At 39.1% G+C, this 18,752-nt stretch overlaps 2 protein-coding genes across 2 annotated transcripts in view; one reads left to right on the top strand and one right to left on the bottom strand.

Annotated features, from left to right (window-relative positions):
* The first annotated feature begins 1,382 nt into the window (after nucleotides 1-1,382).
* sash3 (SAM and SH3 domain containing 3) lies at nucleotides 1,383-8,294 on the top strand. Its single transcript, XM_061048464.1, has 8 exons — nucleotides 1,383-1,608; nucleotides 3,435-3,530; nucleotides 4,846-4,980; nucleotides 5,805-5,940; nucleotides 6,560-6,717; nucleotides 7,177-7,389; nucleotides 7,479-7,623; nucleotides 7,945-8,294. Exons 1-8 carry the CDS (start codon nucleotides 1,552-1,554, stop codon nucleotides 8,199-8,201), a joined length of 1,197 nt encoding a protein of 398 aa, XP_060904447.1. The 5' UTR covers nucleotides 1,383-1,551; the 3' UTR covers nucleotides 8,202-8,294.
* Nucleotides 8,295-9,753: 1,459 nt separating this feature from the next.
* The window catches only part of zdhhc9 (zinc finger DHHC-type palmitoyltransferase 9), a 28,949-nt gene continuing 19,950 nt past the window's right edge, over nucleotides 9,754-18,752 (bottom strand). The window contains exons 7-9 of the mRNA XM_061048465.1: nucleotides 14,833-14,936; nucleotides 14,445-14,553; nucleotides 9,754-13,403 (exon numbers count right to left, since the gene is read on the bottom strand). Of these exons, the coding sequence (XP_060904448.1) occupies nucleotides 13,221-13,403; nucleotides 14,445-14,553; nucleotides 14,833-14,936 (396 nt within the window). The 3' untranslated portion in view covers nucleotides 9,754-13,220. The remainder of the gene's footprint in view (nucleotides 13,404-14,444; nucleotides 14,554-14,832; nucleotides 14,937-18,752) is intronic.

The following is an 18,752-nucleotide window of genomic DNA, read 5'->3' as shown; positions in this document are numbered from 1 at the left end:
CACTTTGATAGTGTGGTAGTTCTACTTTTACTTCAGTAAAGAATATGAATTTTCCCTTTACATTTCATGTGTTGCTTTTTTTGTTTTTGACACACTGAATACGATGTGCAGACGGATCAGTGTTTCTTGCCAGCCTTTACTCGTCTGACAGGAAGCTTAAATAGGGCATCCTCCTCGTATCATGTGGTTTTCTTCTTATGGTGTACTTCCCTCACTGCCAGTGTTTGACCTGTCCTACAGTCAGAGGCACACACATTTCTGTGACTCACTCGTGTTGCTTATGTTTAGAGTCTACACTGTCAGAAGTGTTAGTCTCTCATTTGTCTCATAAAACACTGTTTAGCATTAATATCCTGAATAAGCTCCAGTTTGTAACCTGATTGTCTCATCTCATCCCCCTCCCTTTACATTACTTCTCTGTTCTATTGTTCTCTTAGTTTTTGCTTTGTTTTTTTTGTTGTTTCCTCTCACAGCGTCTTTGAGTATTTAGAAAGGCGCTATATAAATCGAATTTATTATTATTATTTTTACCTCTGTAAGCTGCAGCTAGCCTCGTACTGCAGCTGCAAAGCCCATACTGAGTTTCTTTCTGTCATCTTTAGATTTCTTTCACTCCACACAAGTTAAAAAAAAACCAATCACTACATGTTTTACACTGGACATTGCAAACACACAGAGCTGGTTGAAAAACTCAAAACCTGCTGTGTTGCGTGATAGAGATCTTTTCTGCTAACAAACTCACTTCAGATTTCTGCTGAATTTTAAAACTGGTGTCAGTGGGAGTGTGGACGTTGTGCAAACTGTAGGATTTCATGCTCTTACTAATGCCAAAGGTAACATGCCTTAAATCATGCTCACCGATACCCCTACACTGAGTTGACCTCAAACAGTGATTTCATTTGTATTGGTTGGATCATTTATGTCTTGCTTTTTCTTTTTTTTCCTTTTTTTTTTTTGCATTTGCTGATTTGTATCAGGGTTTCCAGTGTGAAGATAACAAACTCTGTCCTGGTCTATGATGAGGTAGGCCAAATATCTTACTGAAAACGGGAAAAGAGATTTTTATTATTTCAGTTTTTATGCTAAAAGTAATCAGTAGATCATTGGTCTCAGCTCTATCTGACAGAACACGTTAAATTTGAACCAGAGGTAAATAATATTTTTAAATGTGAGGCAAGGTTGAAAGTGAAAAAACGACTTACTGTAATTTTTAATCTAAACAGTCAAACTAATTTGCTAGGACATTTCCGTGTACTGTTTTGTGATTGTCAGTTCAGTTTAGAGCAACAGAGACTTCTAGCTTGCAGAGCTGTGTGTAAACCTGTGCTCTAAAAACAGGGTTTGACTCTTCAGTTTCTGTGTGGCCACGTGACTTCCTCTCTGTGCTTCTGCACTTCTTTTAGCTGTTGCAGAGTGCCGCTCTACCTCCCGCTGTGTTTTCTTATCTGACAGCTCTGGAACTGACAGCTCGGAGACAGAAATCCTCTCTGATTGAGCCTGGTGTGTCGTTCTTTTGGTCCAGAGAATTCTGAAGGACCACTGAAGAAGAAGATGTTGAGGCGACGGCCTTCCAACGCCTCTGAGAAGGAGCAGACGCAGAAGAAGAAGGTGCGTTCCTTTGTTTTGTTTTAGAGAGTAGGAACGTTTAGAGGTTAAGCTCTCAAATTTAAAATGATTCATTAATGTAAATATTATAGAGTGATCCTGGAGAGGTCTTTGTCGTACCTTTGAAACACATCCAGCTGTCTCTGTGTGCACATCTTTTCAACACAGGATGTCTGCTCAAGTTCCTGCAAACCTTTGTGGTTAAGCAGAAACCCACACACATAAACACACAAACTTAAAGCCCAGAACTTTTTAAAATTCTGAAATTCTTAAACTTATTTAACGGCTAACTACATTCTTGCTTCGACATAATCACTGTGCTCTTTTAGAAATGTAGAGTTCCTCTTCTTCTGGCAGGGTGAATCATTGCACTGCAGATGCTGTTTGACTCACAGCAGACTTTGTGGCTTTCGTCTTGAGCTGCCACCACCATGAGCGTGGGCCTCCTGTGCCCTTATTCCCATCCACATCTCCCCACATGTGGTTTATTTCACACCCAATCTTTACACATCTCGGTTTTCTCTGCAATCATCTCCTAGCATATAATAGTCACCGGTAATAACCAAGGCTGCAGTCTAGTCTCTGTCCTGCAGAAGATGGATTTTCTCAGAAAGCTTTGTGGCTTTAGAAAGACATACTGTGGCAGGAAAACATGACATTCAAAAGCAAAACTCAAAGAGGCCTTGTAGTAATAAAGGCCATTTGTCCCCTTCACTGCACTGTAGGTTTTAATTCTTCAGACGCAGAGACCTTCTGCTGCACTCACTAACTACACGTCTGCAGTGACTCGCTGTTGGCAGTTGCTCAAGCTTTGTCCATTTCCTGTGGTTTCAAGCCAGACTCAAGAAGGATGATCAGCGATAAGATAATGCACAGTGACATGCGGTTAAGTGGAAAAGAAGTCTGAGAATTTCCACTAGAGATAAGAGAAACTCTCAAGAGGAGATAACCATGTCAAAGAGGAGGGAAATTTCCCTGTTTTGTTCATCTGAATTTGTCCTTTTTAAGCATTATGTAGATGACAGTCTGTTTTTTGTTCCATCATCAGCTCTTTTGAAAATGATTCATTGTTGTGTGTTTCAATAAAACAAATAAAAAAAATTCAACCCACACAAATTAGAGGCCTTTTAAATTAAATTACACAATTGTTAGAATTACTTATCATTGAGGTGACCCAATTAATTGTTTTTGATTGATTGACAAAAACAATCAGAGGATTAGGTCAAAAAGAAATAAGTTGAAGCTCCACAACATGATTTTATTTCAGATTAATGGTATCTTTGCTCTCATCTATCATTGTCATGTTCATTCTAGAAACCTGCATTTTCATACTGACTTTAACATACATTTAAATAATGAATTCACATTCTTAAAAACATTAAATGTTCCTGTCTCATTGTGTCTTTGCTAAATTTAAATGTCAGAATTCCGAGTCACAACCATAGACTGTAAATATGAAGGTCACAACTATCGATTAGAGTTTCTATCAATTTGTACTTGTGTTTCAGAAGCAGCTACAGGGACGTCTGCAACATGCAAATATTTAATGACCTAGATGATTTTATTTTGGATCACTTTGTGAAGAGAGGCTGTCATTTCTTCTGAGAAATCCCTCTGTGAATGTTAACAGTTCACACTTTTTAAAAGATAAAAAATGTGCAGAACAGTGAGATGAGTGTTATCAGTGTTAAACCCCCAAACAGCAAACCAGCATGATTACACATTTTGCTTTGTGGTGACAGAAGTATCAATGTGCCTGTGCTGTTAGTAGTTGCCTGGTTATTGATTTTGTTCTTTTTAAATAATTGTAACTTTTTGTGTGTTTCCAGCTTTCCCTGCAGAGGTCCAGCAGCTTCAAGGATTTTATGAAGCACAAACCTGCATCTCCTGTTGCGTCAGACAAGGAGTTAAACTTTGAGGAGCATGTGAGTCGGACTGTTCCTCTTAAACACCGTCCTAAAACACACGAGCCCGTCATTATGAACATAAGACGTCCTTGTTTCGAAAAATAGAAGTAGCTATTTTCTGAACTCTTTGTTTTAAGTTCCTGCAGAAGAGACCAGAGTGCAAAAATGTTGATCAGTTACGGCTGTTACAGAAGTCCACAGTTTGTACTTCCTGATTTATCAAACGGCTGCATGTGTGGGTGGATGTTTTAACACAACTAAAATATTCACAGAACTTAAAAACTTTTCCAGTAAGTTATCGCTATATGTGAGTGGAAGTTGGAAGAGAAAGAAGCATAGAAGTGCAGAAGTAGAGAGGAAGTAAGCAGAAGAAGTGTTGCACAGAGCCAAGACGACAGCAGCGGGCAGACAGGATGTCCTCTACACCGTGAGCCAGTCAAGCACAGAGCCTCAGCATCAGGCAGACAGTTGCAGAAGCAGCGAGCACTTAACAAAGAGTCTGGTGGTCATACCCCAGTGAATTCAGACATTTTTGATCAAATGTCATGCATTTTTATTTCCATACTCAGCTGCTACATCCCCCTTCCCCCCGGTCTCTGTGGTGGTGTGACAGGTGTTTGTCATCTCAGTTATTTACTGCATGTTTCACACTGCAGCTTCTCTCTTTACTGAAGTGTTTCACAGAAAATGTCACAAAAGTTTTGGGTTGCCAGGTATGATCTCTGTCTACAAGTGCAAAAAAAAACTCAAAAAATGTTCAGTTTGAAATCAGGATTTGAATTCAAAGTACTTGTTGTCACTCACTGAATGAAGATCAGTGTTTAGAAAGTCCGAGGGAGCCATCATCTCAAACTATATCTCTGAATTAACTTTGTATTGTCTCTAAATCTAACGGTGTATCTGCTTCATTTTCCTTGCAAATTTAGTGGACTCGACCTCTATGTCTGTACCCTCATAAAGTATTGTTACATCGTTAGCTTTCAATACTGAGTCTACAGCCCACAAAGCACAGGTGTGTGTGTGTGTGTGTGTGTGTGTGTGTGTGTGTGTGTGTGTGTGTGTGTGTGTGTGTGTGTGTGTGTGTGTGGGTGTGTGGGTGTGCGTGTGCCTCTGAGTGTGTGTTGTTACTTTGTGGGTATCAGCAGTATGTGTGTAATCAAAACATAACTACCACAGAGTCTGTGGGTTTTGTGAGCCTGGGAGTTGACTTGTAACGGTGGCAAAGTCGATGTTGTACAACGTGTAAATACACTGAGTTTGTTTCACATATGATCAAACCATCTGACATCTTTTGAGACTTTTGAAATAGTGATTTATTTGACTTTCGTCTCAGGTTTCAGACAGTGTAACAGCAGAAGAGGCAATGAAAAGTGGAAGCAAGTTGGGCAAGAAGTGGCGCAACGTCATCTCTCGCACAATGACCCGCAAAACATCCAAGATGGTGCAGAAGGCCCTGGCTGAGGAGGGGGTAAATCCTGTTTACAGTACCTTCAACACTAACCTGAATAACATATAATAACCACTGTATACAAACAGTAATGATTTATACATCTAAAACTAGGATAAAATATCGAAAAGGTTTTTTAACTAAACAGCTTTATAAAAAAAACATAGCTATTTAACTTAGTACAGTGCTGTTGTTGTTTTTACAGAAATATGTAAATGTCTCCATCTAGTGGACGAATGTCTGTACTGTTATCTTGTGCTTGATTTCTTTTTAGACAAAGGTATCAGAATCAGATTCAGAAAAACTTAATTAATCCCAGGGGAAAATTTCGTGTTACTATTTTGATCATAGTTTAATTGATTCAATGTTTTTTATTATTTATTTTTTACCAGAAAAAGTGTCAGAAATCTCAGAGTGCAGCTTGTTCAGTGTAAATATTTTTACCCTTCTACAGCAATAACGAGTATGGTTGGGATGTGGTTGAGGATGTTATCTTGAACATTGGAAAAAACTTGATTGTCAGTTTTTACCTGACATCAATTGACCAAAACTTCTAATTGTATCTTTTAGTAATAATTAAGAATATTTCTTTCAATCTACAACAAATAATAGAAAGCTCTCACAGGGTGATATGTCAATACAGTCATTGAGTTCATTTATTTTTATTTATTCCTAGATAGTTCATTTATATTTGGGCCAATAGTAGTTATCATTTTAATGTCTTTAAACCTTTTTAAAGTTGTACATTTCATAGCTCTGTGTCAAATGTGACATTAGTGTACAATAATGGCTTCTCAGGAAAGCTCTGACCTGCTCTGTTGTCCTCTCTCTCTCTCTCTCTGCAGGGTGAGAGTGGTGAGGAGTTTTCTCCCACCTATTCTGATTTTCTTCCTGATCTGAGCGCAGGACAGAGGACGTCTGTGTGCTCCTCGGGGTCTGAGGATGCCACACCCAGCCTCATCAGCCGCCAGCTCTCAGGAAGTAAGAGATCCTCAGTGTACTGATTAAGCAGACGGGTTCAAGAGCCAGAGTCAGGGACATGACTCAGTGACAGTGTGCTAAAATTACGAGGAAGTCTTAGTACATCAGGATACATTTTTGCATTATGCAAGCCAGCTGCTTTTTTTTTATTAGCTATTCTGACCTACTTTTTTCTGCCCGGCGGAAGATTTGACTACGACTGAGACTGATGAAGGGAAAGCAAAGTTAAAGTTGCAGTGTTATGACTAATTATATCCAACTAGTTTGCATAAAACAAACACAAAAATGTACTTTTTGAATGCAGGGACTGACCACAGTATACTTAGCATCATGGACCACAAAGCATCATGGAAACTAAAGTACTAAAAATGTAGGACATGGTTGTCCACCAAATAGAGGCCACTGATAGAGGTGACACATTTTTGTTAAGAGTAATTATGTAACAAGAAAAGAAAAAACATTTTGACGTACAAAATAATGTCCGGCAAGATACTCTTTATTTAGACACTTACATTCTCTTCTGTACATTTTCAAGCACATGTTTGCAATATGATTAATGTCTGTTGAACTGCATCTAAAGGCTAAATATGAATCTGACGCTGCTTCTCTTCCTCTTCAGGCAGTGACAGACAGAGTCTGGACAGCGGTTACTGTCAGAGAGACAGCATGAGGCTGGAGGAGAATGGCCTGTCTTATACCGGACCGTTCTGTGGCCGTGCTTTGGTCCACACTGACTTCATTCCCAGCCCTTATGACGTGGAGTCGCTCAAACTTCAAGTGAGTCTCTGTTGCCCCTCAGCCTCTTCTGCTGTGTCGCTGAGGCGTCCTCTGGGGAGCTTGTTAACTTAGAGTTAGAGGCGGGTCGTTTGATTATTATTCTTTATGTTGAAGTTAGACTACATGACCCTTTATTGACTGCTTGTAAAGTAACATACTACTGTAAAGTTTGTGTAACTGTGTTACAAATGATACAGGAGTCCACAAAGAGAAAACGTCTGGAGTTATTGCAATGTTTGATTTTGAGTCATTCCGCCTTTATTCTCGTTTGCTTTCTTCTGAACAAGTTTGAATCATTTTGATAACAAAGAGATGTTTGTAAATCAAGCAGTCAGCTCAGAAGAGTATCAAGAGTTGTATTCCCTGTGCACCGAATGATACCCGGTTCCAGGTTGGGTTTATTCATCCTTTCATCATCATGATGACTAAGCGTGGCGCTCGGCGTCATCTCTGTTACAGAAAGGCGACATCATCTACATCATTGAGAAGCCCCCTGTGGGGACCTGGACAGGGAAGCTCAACAACAAAGTGGGCTCCTTTAAGTTTATCTACGTCAACCTGCTGCCAGATGAGAGCCCCCCCACCAGGAGAAGACGCTGCAACAGCAAGACCAACCGAGGCAATTCCAAACCGAAAACCCTGGAGGAGGTGCTGGACAGCTTTGGTCTTAACGTGAGCTACACTCTGTTTGCATCATAAGACATGTTGGAATCGTCATGCTCTTGGAAATCTGTTTAAAAGTTTCTGTTGCTGTGTTTCAGGAGCTGAGTTCACTGCTGTCCATGCATGGTTTCCAGACTCTGGAGGACTTTGCAGGACTGAGGGAGTCTCACCTCAATGAGCTGAACATCACTGACCCAGAGCAGCGCTTCAAGATCCTGAACGCCTCTGAGCTGCTAAGAGACTGTAGGTTAACACACAGTAAAGCTTTATTCATCTCAAATCATGAAAACGCTAGATATTTTTTTCCACCTGTGCTGCATAATTTTGAAACATTCAATGGCTCAGTTGCACGGCGTCACCTCTACTATGGGTTATGAAAAGCACTTCAACACCTGTAGTTCTTGAGTCCAATAATACCTCAAAGAGAAATAGAGAGTACACCAAGTATATTTATTTATTCTCTGAAGGTGCACAAGATGAAAGCATCTCTCAGAGTCCAGGATGAATAAAGAAGAGATTTTATTTATGCTGTTTAAAAAACATGATTCTCTTTGGCCCTTGTAGCTGAAGAGGAGTCAGAGCCAGAAGAAGAGGGCAGAAGTGAAGAGGTCTCCAAGGAGCCGAGGGATTCAGGCTGTTTCGAGAGCTCAGAGAACCTGGAAAATGGACCAAAAACAGAGGAGGAACTCCAGGCTGAAGCCGCAGAGGAGCAGACAAACCAGGAGGAGGAGAAACATGAGCAGGAAGAGGAAGACCAAACAGAACAGCTGGATTCTGTGCAGGAGCAGCTGCAGGAGCTGACTGTGGATGAGGGATCATGAGCAGTGGGGGAAATATACCCAAAATCCTAAAACTCAAGAACTATGTGGACTGAGGTTTAATGCCATGAAATGTCTCGTCATTATAAGATGGCATACTGTAAAAAGAAAAACAATGTAAGGTTGAAATAATGTAGAGCCATGATGTGGTTTTACTGAGTGTGCTGGCACTGTTGATCAGGCAGCAGAATCTGTCAGCATCTGCTACAGTTAAGTCAAATCATTGGATGTATGTTTTGATGGATTTAATGTTGTGGGAATTATGGAACTTTTTGTTGTTTCTGTTTTCATGTAAGGTACCACAAAAGGATTTCATTTTTTTTTCTCCGTTCTTTGTGATCCTGTGGTAAATGTTTTCATGTTGTGCAGTCTTGAACAAATAGGAAAAGCAAAATACTTTCACATTTTTTCATGTAACTTGAATTGAAACTGGATTGTGTGGTTGAACCTGTTTTAGGAGGTACATTGTGTCATAATGAGGAATGTTAACAGTGCTGTAAATAGATCTTGAATTAAACTTTATTCAGGTGTTTAAAATGTTATAATCTTATTATCTCAGCCAACAAGGTTTGGTGTTGTTTGGCTCTTTTTGCAACAGAATTTCAACAAATTAAATTCTCACAGTGTGTACAATATATAGTATTAGCAAGCAGGGCATGGACCTTTATTCTTTTTTTAAAATTATTTTTTTACAGTATTATTTTATTGTTTAATTGACAATCCAATCACATTGATTTGTTTAATTCATCTATTAGTACTTGTATTGGACTGTAATCAACTGTAAAAACGGTTATATCTATTTGGTTGTCATCTGCATACATAGAGAATCTGTTGTTCTGTGGGAACATGTAGATGATGAACATAAGTGGCCTAGGTATGAAGCCTTGGGGAACTCCAAAGGTCATTGAACACAAACATTTGTAATTATCAATCAAATGAAAAGGGTCACATTGCTTCAAACAGCATCCAAAACCAGTTTATCCCTGAGTGAGAAAGATCAACCCAGTATTTCAGTCCGTGAGTAATTTATGAGGTTGAGGTAAATGCAAACAGCAGTGTGCTACATGCGTGACAATGTTGGTCTTCATTTAAGTTAAGCTTGTTAGCATACTAATATTGGCTAATTAGCTCTTAAGACAATCTACAACTGATGAGAAAGTCCTAAAGTATTTGAAACATTTTAAAAACTCAATGATGGTTACCCTGGTTGAAGAGTGAAATAATTAAAAAAATGATACAGTTTAGTTTACACTGAAGGTATTTGAGGCTGAGGGCTGCAATGCAAACTTCCACATTAAGAAATGTAGTGATCCCTAAACAATTAAGACGAGGAAAGCTGTTCTGATTTCTCTTTCAGAAGACGCTTCCTTCAAATTACAGGCTGCTAAAAAAAAAATATATGCCCGGTAAGACCTCAGGAGGAGAATTCATTAATTAAACAGTTTGGGGAACATCTATATGTTTATAAATCAGTCCTTGAATATTCAATAATAATAAACCGAGAGAACAGAGAAGCATTAACGTCTACGAAAGAAAACGTCCTTAACAAGACAAGTAATAATAATAAGACAATATTGTTTATTTACCAGACACATTGATCATGTAAAAAGAAGTGAAGTAAATTGAATGAAATACATATAGTCACAGTGTCGATACTGAACAAAGTGAATATAAATAAAGAGTCCCATCATGTTATATTACTGTATCTGTATACATAATGTAATAGATTGATCAGAGCATTCAGATCTGACCACGTCATGGCATTTTAACACAAGATTCATACATACAGTACAAGAGCTACACTTTGGCTCTACAGTCTTTAGAGCTCAAACTCAAAGTTCAACCATCCCTCTAAGATCTGCTTTGTTACACATTTATCAACACAAACGGCCCTTCATTTATCGAATATCAATCACATACATTCTCCGTGGCAGCAAAGCAAAGTAACCAAATACACCAAACTGTCTCTAAATACTTCCACAGAACAGACTGCTTCTTAGTTCAGCTTTAAAACGTGATCTTTGTTTCTCATTTGGAATTTTTTTCTGGACAAAAACTCTGTTTTCTTTTTACTTCAACCGAACAATAGTGCCACTATCAGAGAAGTGTTAGTTCTCTCACCTTTTACCTCCAGTGTAGAGAAGTAAACACATCTGGAGCTCAAAATCGCGGATTCACCACTTGGTTGATTCACAAATACCTGATTGTCTCTTAAATTTTAATTGTCAGTAATTTGTTAACAATTTTATTAAGGAAAAAATAGATCTGAATTTGCATGTTCCAGATGTCATCATTTTTGGTAGTGAATTCGACTGTCTTTTTTCTGGTAGCATATGGAAAAAACAGTTCATCAGATTATCAACAAAATCCTCCACTAATCAATTTTTTTAAAAGTTACCTTGAGAAAAGTTTCATTACCTTTAACTGTCTAATCTGGGTCTTGAGGTTTACATTGCTTCAACATACAATGAAAATCATTTCACAGCTTTCCACTACAGCATCTGCAGTATCCTACAATTCATTTCCTTCTCTCTGTTTGGCCTGAGTTTTTAAGAGTTCAGATTTTTAGGTCATCAGGAGAAACTGTGAGCAGTTTGAGTCATTTCTGCTGCACTGCTGTTGACACACTATAAATCCTACATAATTATATTTCACAAACACCGACTCTGTCTTGCATACAACACAATCACTTTTACAAACTCTCGCTATCAGCTAACATCATATAAATACTTAGAATATACTTCATTTCTTTCTCTCGCTTGTCCCCTCCAGTGATCCGTGACCAAAACGAAACAAAGTCTGAAGAAGCCACATGACAGGCTGTGATCTGTCTGAAACACACAGATGTGTCAAAATAAAAGCATTGGACGTCTTTCTCTCTGCCTCGGCTTTATTCTCGAGGATAATAAACCTGCCACAGACAGCTGCAGGGGCTTCAGGCGTACTGTAGGAGTGACTGTCACCGCAGAGATGTACAGAGAAGGAGTTAATACGAGGGAGATCTTTAAGGAATGAGGAGATGACAGGAGGAGAGAGGAGGCTAACGATGATCTGCTAGGGGAGTGATTTACAGGAGGAGGTGCTCAAGCTCACAGGCAGCATCATTAACAGTGTCTGCACTTACACTTCAAACTAAATTAATTCAACTTAACTTCCCTCCTCTCAAGTTAGCTGAGAGGTTTAATGTCAGCATCACTTGATAAAACTATTTACAGTTAAAGAATGGCTTTGCTTAGTTTTTGCTTCATGAACTCTGATTCAGTGGTCCCCAGCCTTTGGAGTCTTTGACCCCCGAAACTGAAGAAATATCTCTTTTCACAGGTCACAAGCTGTGATCAATTCAACAAATATAAATATACATTTATATAATGAGGAAAATGAACATTGTTGCATAATTGAAACAAATCATTTCTCTAATCTTAATCAATCAGATCAATTGTTTTTATTTTCCTTTTTAAAAGAAATACCTGGACATTTGAGGAAATAAACCTTTTAACTTAGCTCCTGTGTAGAGTTTAGATAAGAGCTAGCTTAGCATAAGGACTAAAAAGGGGAAAGCAGCTAGCCTGGTTCTGTCCATAGTTCAGAAATACAGCTACCAGTAATAATAAAGATCGTTGATTTTGTCTTGTAAAAAACACAGAAGAAAGTTAGGAAGGAGTTCCAGACTTTTTTTTTTTTTAACTAAAAACAGCTTGTTATTTGTACACAACAGTGAATAAGTAGTACATAAGGCAGGCAGGCTCATTAAGGGGAAAAAAAGACTGTGGAATAAATTTTTTCTTCTAACTCCTTGAAAAAATAAAACCAGGAAGCTTTTTTTTTTTCATTTAAAAAAAATTAAAATCCTTATGGTTAGATGTGAGGCATCGCTGACGTCACATGTTCAAGTCCAATCTTTGACATCGACCGCACATCATCCCTAACTCTGTTCTTCCTGTCAGTCTTCACTGTCCTGTCATAAAGGCAAAATGGCCCAAAAAAATCTTATGACAGCTTAGATTAGCTTCAACCTCTTACAGGGGTCTCAAACCCCAGGTTGGGAACCACTGGACTAAACATTAGCAATTCATATTTAACACTGTATCAACGGCTAGAACAGATTTCAAGGGCTTCTCTGTTGGTCTGCTTTTGATAAGGCACTGGTAACACTAGTGTCTACTATCATCAGGAGTCCGGCCTTCTCAAACTCAAAAAACATTTCAGCTCTGCTAAAGCGATGAAGCTATTTCATGTGTTTCAGAGCACCGACATCTCACTACATCCTTGATTATATAAAAATGGAAGGACTGGTCTGGATCATATCGCTTTGTGAAAAAAAGAAGAGAAAGATAAACCCAAGTAACAGTAGTGAATGCAGCAATATCAGAACACAAGGTAGGTTGGGACGTCACTGGAAGGATCAATCAGCTGAGAAATTCCTTTCTGGAAATGCTCTGTACTCATAAACTCACATATGTGACCCTTCTCATTAAAATGCTGCTTGTTTAGCCTTCTCATGGTTTGCATAGGGCATGTATGGGCATACAACAGAAAACTGACTGTATGAAGTTTTTACATGTCCAGGAGTTATATTGTCTTTGCCAGACACTTGCAAGGAGTATACTGAACGGGCCTTTTACAGTAAATGTTATTATGCAGTTTTTAAATAAAGAACAAAAACATTTAGAGCAGCCCACAGGGGACCTGTTGGGATGTCATTAGCATGAAGAGTTGTTTTTTCTCTGCAGTTCTTCCTCTGTGTGTCTTTCCCATGCAGTGTTCAGAAGACAGAGGAAGTTGCTGACTTTCCATTAAATCCCTCCTCCTGCTGCAGGAGCAAGTGTCAATCAAAAAGCTCTGCAGCGTCTGCCGCGAGGAGGAGGGGAGAGAGGAGGAGCTGCTGCTGCAAAAGCTCCGCTCTCCTGGTGGAATGTAGGGCAGGAATAACAGAGTCACCTGCACAGTAATCACATGTTGATTATTAATGTTTCAGGATGCTGGAGGAGGGGCTAATGACAAGGCCCCGCCCCCTGAATGCAGCTAATGGATCTTGTCCTTGGCGAGGGTGGTTTCAGCGTCGGTCTCAGGGGAAGCCAGGGGTGGGACCTTCTGAGCAGGGGGAAGCTCCTCTTTGGGGGAGGGGCTTTTCTCTGCTGAGTCAGCAATGCTCGGCTTGGCATCATCAGGTGTGTGCTCATTGGGGATGAGCGGAGCTGTGGTTTTCTGTAGGCAGAGGACAACATGGTGAAAAGATGCAAATGCAGAAAGGGCCACTGGTGACAAACTGTGCCACAGCACAGCTTCAAAGGAATAAATACATTTATTGAGATTGTTTGTGGTTAGCTATATATAATTTACATTTTCTATTCTAGGTTTATAACACATAACAGAGCATATTTAGCAATAATATGAATTTGTTTGATCAAATACTGTTATAATATAAATATGTTTCTGTGACAGTTGTTTACAGTTTGACCAGTACAAAACTACTTCATCTACGGAATTTGCATGAATCATTTCAATGATCATGTTAAAGGGCAGAAGAAGAGGAATTCAGAGTTACTTTTCAGCATTAATAGATTCAATTCCATTCACAAATCTGCATGTATCGCACACTAATTGCTATAAATGTAATGCACATATCCAGGAGTTTAAAAACATGTTTGAATAAGTCCTAATCTGTTTATTTCTGCAGTACTGATCAGGCAGGATTTAGATATCAGGCAGGGACGGTGATTTCTGCTTAGATTTGCTGTGCTTATATTGCAGAAGGATTATCTTAAAAAAAAAACATAGAGTCACTTTACACGTCTACAGGATTAAGTGTAATTAGGCACAACATCTTAAATAACTGACTTTTTAAAAAAAGTAATAACACTGAGGTGAAGCTCAGTTGGTAGAGAAAATAAAATATTCACTCGTTCAGTGCTTGATAGAGCAAAAACATTTGGGGAGGAAGAATCTCAGCTATGTCCATTTTAAAGAGAAGTACAATCATGTCTAAGAATCGATCTATTCTATTAGCAGAAAAGCCACTAAATGGCTCCACATCCAGATCACAACATGGATTATAGAAAAGAGAAGTCCTCTTTGCCCTCCTATACTCACTGTCATTGGTTTAGAGTCTGTTTTATGTTTACTCTGTATTCGCTATTCTGTGCTTTGCAGCCTCTATCCACTTTAATGGAAGTGTGTGAAGGGGTTCTGTGCGTGTGTGTGTGTGTGTGTGTGTGTGTGCGTGTGCGTGTGTGTGTGTGATCTCACCGTGGTTTGTGGCACTGGGTTGCTGCTGCTCAAGGAAGAGGAGGAGGGTGCAGCAGGCGTTGCAGAAACAGGCATATCGTCCTGCATCAGTCCTCTTCTGTCCAAGACGCTGCAGAGGGAGACGAGGCAATCAGTCACTTACTTCAGCCTGATCGTTATTCACCAGAGCCATGCACAGGAGAGCGATAAATCTAAGAGTCTAATCTTTCACAGGCACCGATACAGGACTTATTGATAACAGCAGGAAAACAGCAAAGACATAAACTTTAGCATGATGATGAATTAAACAACAACAGATGTGACATTCCGATTCAAGCCAGGTGTTTCATGCAAAATAAGTCGCCCAGTTTCACGTGAGACCATGTTGAGCCCTTGGATCTGACATTACCTCGGGTATGTTGGTCCACAGAGAACCTCACAGCAGTTTTTGAAGATGTTCTTGTGGCTATACGGGTTCTGGACTCTGTTTTTTCCCGACCACGATCCTTTAATCTGAGAAATACAAACGGAACACAACACTGGTCACCAGGGCATCAAACATTCAAAACCAATAAACCAACATCCCAAACACTTCCTGTATGTCTTACACACTCACTCTATTCACTTTTTAAAAAAGATTTCCCCCTTGCTTATGTCTTATTCAAAAGCATAATTCCATTTTTAGATGTTATTCCCACAGGCTTGGCTTTGACCTACTAAAAAAGATCTCGTCAGAGATGTAATGATTCCTGGTTTAATTGGAACCCTGAGCCAACAGGTTCAAACGAGCAAGGCGACAAAAAAACACTCTAATAATTCATTGAAAAATCTGAAGATTAATTCAAAGGATTCCACCAGCTATGAAGAAAGTTATTTTACACTGTGAGGGGTTTAAAGTACAGCATGTAGTGGTAATTTAAAACTCCAAAACATCAACTCCTTCTTCCACACATTTTGCATTTTTAACATACTCTTATTACTGCCTGCATCAAGTGAAATAATTAAACACAAGACTTTATGCTTACAGTATTTAATCAAAGGTTAATTTTCTAGATTTGTTGCTTCATTTTATAAAAAAATTACACAAAACTCAGCGAGACATATTTGATTTTTTTTGGGAGCAATCCCCAATTCTGGAAAATTCACAAAATACTTTCTACAAGGTGGTAAAGCCATGCTCGTCATGGTTAAAAAGTCCAAATATAGCGAGGTCCTAAAGGCAGAGTTGGAGGAGCGGCGAACAAACTCACAAGTGAAATTCCACATGAAATACCACATCCACGACATCGTTGGTGCAGAGCTGGTAGAAAGCATACCCCCCCCTTTTAAGATCTAAAGATTTTGAATGATTTCAGCTACATAGATGTGTTCCCTCTGAAGATGGGTGGAGATGCGCTGCGCCACTTTTCTAATATCACATTTCGTTCCGCTCATTATTGTTGTTAAATATGGATTTTCTGAACACTGACATCATACTGCTTGTGTGCGCAAGGTAATGAGCAGTTCAGGCAAACAGATTATTTTTGTCCCGTGCTTCATCTCAAGTTACAAACACAGCTTGAAATGAATACCTGCAGAAACGACTCAGGGCTAAAAAGAAATAAAAACCCACCTCTTCCACATGTCTCTCAGATTAAAAGGAAAGAATATCTTAAAACACATTTTTAAAGTTAATAATCTCCCACACAGATTTACTGGAATAAAACACCAAACACAGACAAGGCGCAGTGATGTTTGTAAAAAGTAACAACTATATTTACCATTTCATTTGTGTCACTGCAACAGCAATACAGTCAAGGCGAACATATCTTTAAATGTGTCATCATTATGCTTTCCAGTTAAGTCATTTTCTCTTTCACAGAAATAAACGTCTGTAAAGTCCCTATTTTTGAATCAGGTAACACAAGTCATCAAGCTAGTGGTGCTCTGCAGAAAACCTTCACATTTGCAGTCGTTGGGTTGATGACTACAATGCAAAGAGTACGCACAAGCAATGTATGGTTTTCCTGGTGTTGTGAGTAAACAACAGCTTCAGTTTCTGCTGTAACATATAGTCCGTAGTTATTTTGTGATGATTGTGCAAGACTGACTAAAGAGTTAGTGTAAGTAAAAGATTTACAAATAAGGTGACATACCATTTGACCTCAACGAACATGCAGAATAAGAGCTAGTTTTCTGATATAAATAAAATAAAATAAAACGCATATAGAACTGACCCCTACACTTAAGTTTGGCTGCAGAGCAGAGTTTGTACCGCGTGACCCTCCAGCAAGACAAAGACAACCGCTCTTTTTTTAGATGCAGTGGATATAGGTCAACAGTCTGCCCGTGAGGTACTTCAGTGCTGCATGCCTTTGTGTACTATGTGTGTATCTTTGTGTGTGTGTGTGTGTGTGTGTGTGTGTGTGTGTGTGTGTGTGTGTGTGTGTGTGTGTGTGTGTGTGTGTGTAGACAGGGCATGTTTCATCCTATGGGAGACCCGAGCAGCTACAACACTCAAGGTGCCTTCTCCTGTTCTCGCCCCTTATTCCACCCCCTTCCCTCCTCACTCCCCTCTCTCACTTACTCTCTCTCCTCCCTCCCTCCTCCACCTCTCTGCCACAGCAGTATTTTTTGGCAGTGTGCCCGGCCCCTGCAGGTATCGATGCATCTATTATTAGGCCAATCACAGATATTGAAACTGCAGGGTTGACAGCCATTTGTTTCAACTCCTGGAGCAACATCAGACTGTAGGTGCACACTGCAGAGCTTCAAAAAGAAAAAAAAATGAGGCCAGACATCCCACAGGAAGGAAAAAGGAGAATTATAAATTAATCATTACAACAAAGTATGCATGCACTCTCTTGCTTTCAGCCATCTAGAACCTCCCACCACATGCACCATCTCTGCTGCTCTCTGTTTCACGTCACAGCCTCTGCAGGCAGATCTATGCTAACAATGCTCCAATATGGTATACACAGTGTTAACACTCCTATACACAGACAGGCGCAACATAAACGACTCCCTCTGTGGATTCATCTACAGCTCTTCACCTGCTTTACATCAGCCTGAATGTGTCTGTGTGCTCACTAAATAAAGCAATCAATTGTTTTTTTTTTTCCTCATTTAGCCTCGCCAGCTCCCTCTGAAAGTAGCTGACAGGTTCAGTCAGAAAGCAAACGTTGTGTTTTGTTCTTGTTTCACTGTTTTGTTTTTTTGGTTTTTTTTTAAAGAATATGTCGTGCATATTTTTAGAACATTACACTTTGTCGACTTTGTGCACAGTGAGGAGTCCAAGAAACGGCTGCCTGAAGCATTCAAAGCCTTAACAAACCAATTTGTAGAAAGAGAAGAATAAAAACTGTTCCTGCTGTACTGAACATATTTCCCTTTGTAAGGAGATTTCTGGTCTCAGTTATCCGTACTAAAAAAAAAGGGACATGTAAAGAAAGATTGGTAATCTCTCCATGTGGTCCTTCTTCCTCATTTACAGTAAAGTCTGATTTTGTGAAAGTACAAACAAATGTGACATACAGCACAGAGAGAGCCACTTTAAGCTGCAGAAAGAGATTCTTTTTTCCTCTCAGTCTGTTGTTTTATTTGAGTTCACAACACTCTCTGTGTTTGCTTTACTACAGTTTACAATATAATAGTCTTACAAGCTGCAGTTTACCAGCCCTCTGTCCTTAAGCTGTGTGAGGAGGTGTCGTTGTCAAGGAAACAGCACTGTAGTTTTAGAAACTGTAATGTTTACACGTCTGTGATGTACGTTTGTTTATCTTTCCACTCACAAGCCGCCTGATCGCCCAAGATGTACCAACATGCTCCTAATAATCTGTACTCTCTAACTATTGAACTTTTTAAAATTCCAAGCCAAAAGCATTTTGGGTAGTGAAGTATCTTTAAAATGATACTAATGGCTTTGATTTGGTCTCTTAATGATCTTTTTTATTGATGTATTTTATACAAATGAAACCTCTTTTTCCAGCATCCCCCACAGTAACTGTTCCATAAGGATTCTAAGAAAACTGATTTCAAACCTTATAAAAACAAGAGCTGTATCATGAAAATGTGAAAAACTCATCATGAAAAACTTGCTGCTATTTATCATACCAAGTCACTTTAATCATCACTTCTCACTTTATCTTGTCATTCTCTGCAAATACTGTCTCAATTCTCAATTCCCTGCATAGTTAACTTCATCATTCATTTTGTACTTGTATATACCCCCTTTTATTTGTATTTATCTTATCTATTCTGTTTAATGTGTATTTTGAGCTTTCTTGTCTGTGCTGCTGAAACGCCCGAATTTCCCCTCTGGGGATCAATAAAGTTTTATTTTATCTTAAA

Source organism: Labrus mixtus, chromosome 10 (genome assembly GCF_963584025.1).
Source record: "Labrus mixtus chromosome 10, fLabMix1.1, whole genome shotgun sequence".
NCBI lineage: Eukaryota > Metazoa > Chordata > Actinopteri > Labriformes > Labridae > Labrus > Labrus mixtus.
The sequence above is the reverse complement of the archived record's forward strand: the minus strand, read 5'-3'. Positions and strand labels throughout refer to the sequence as shown.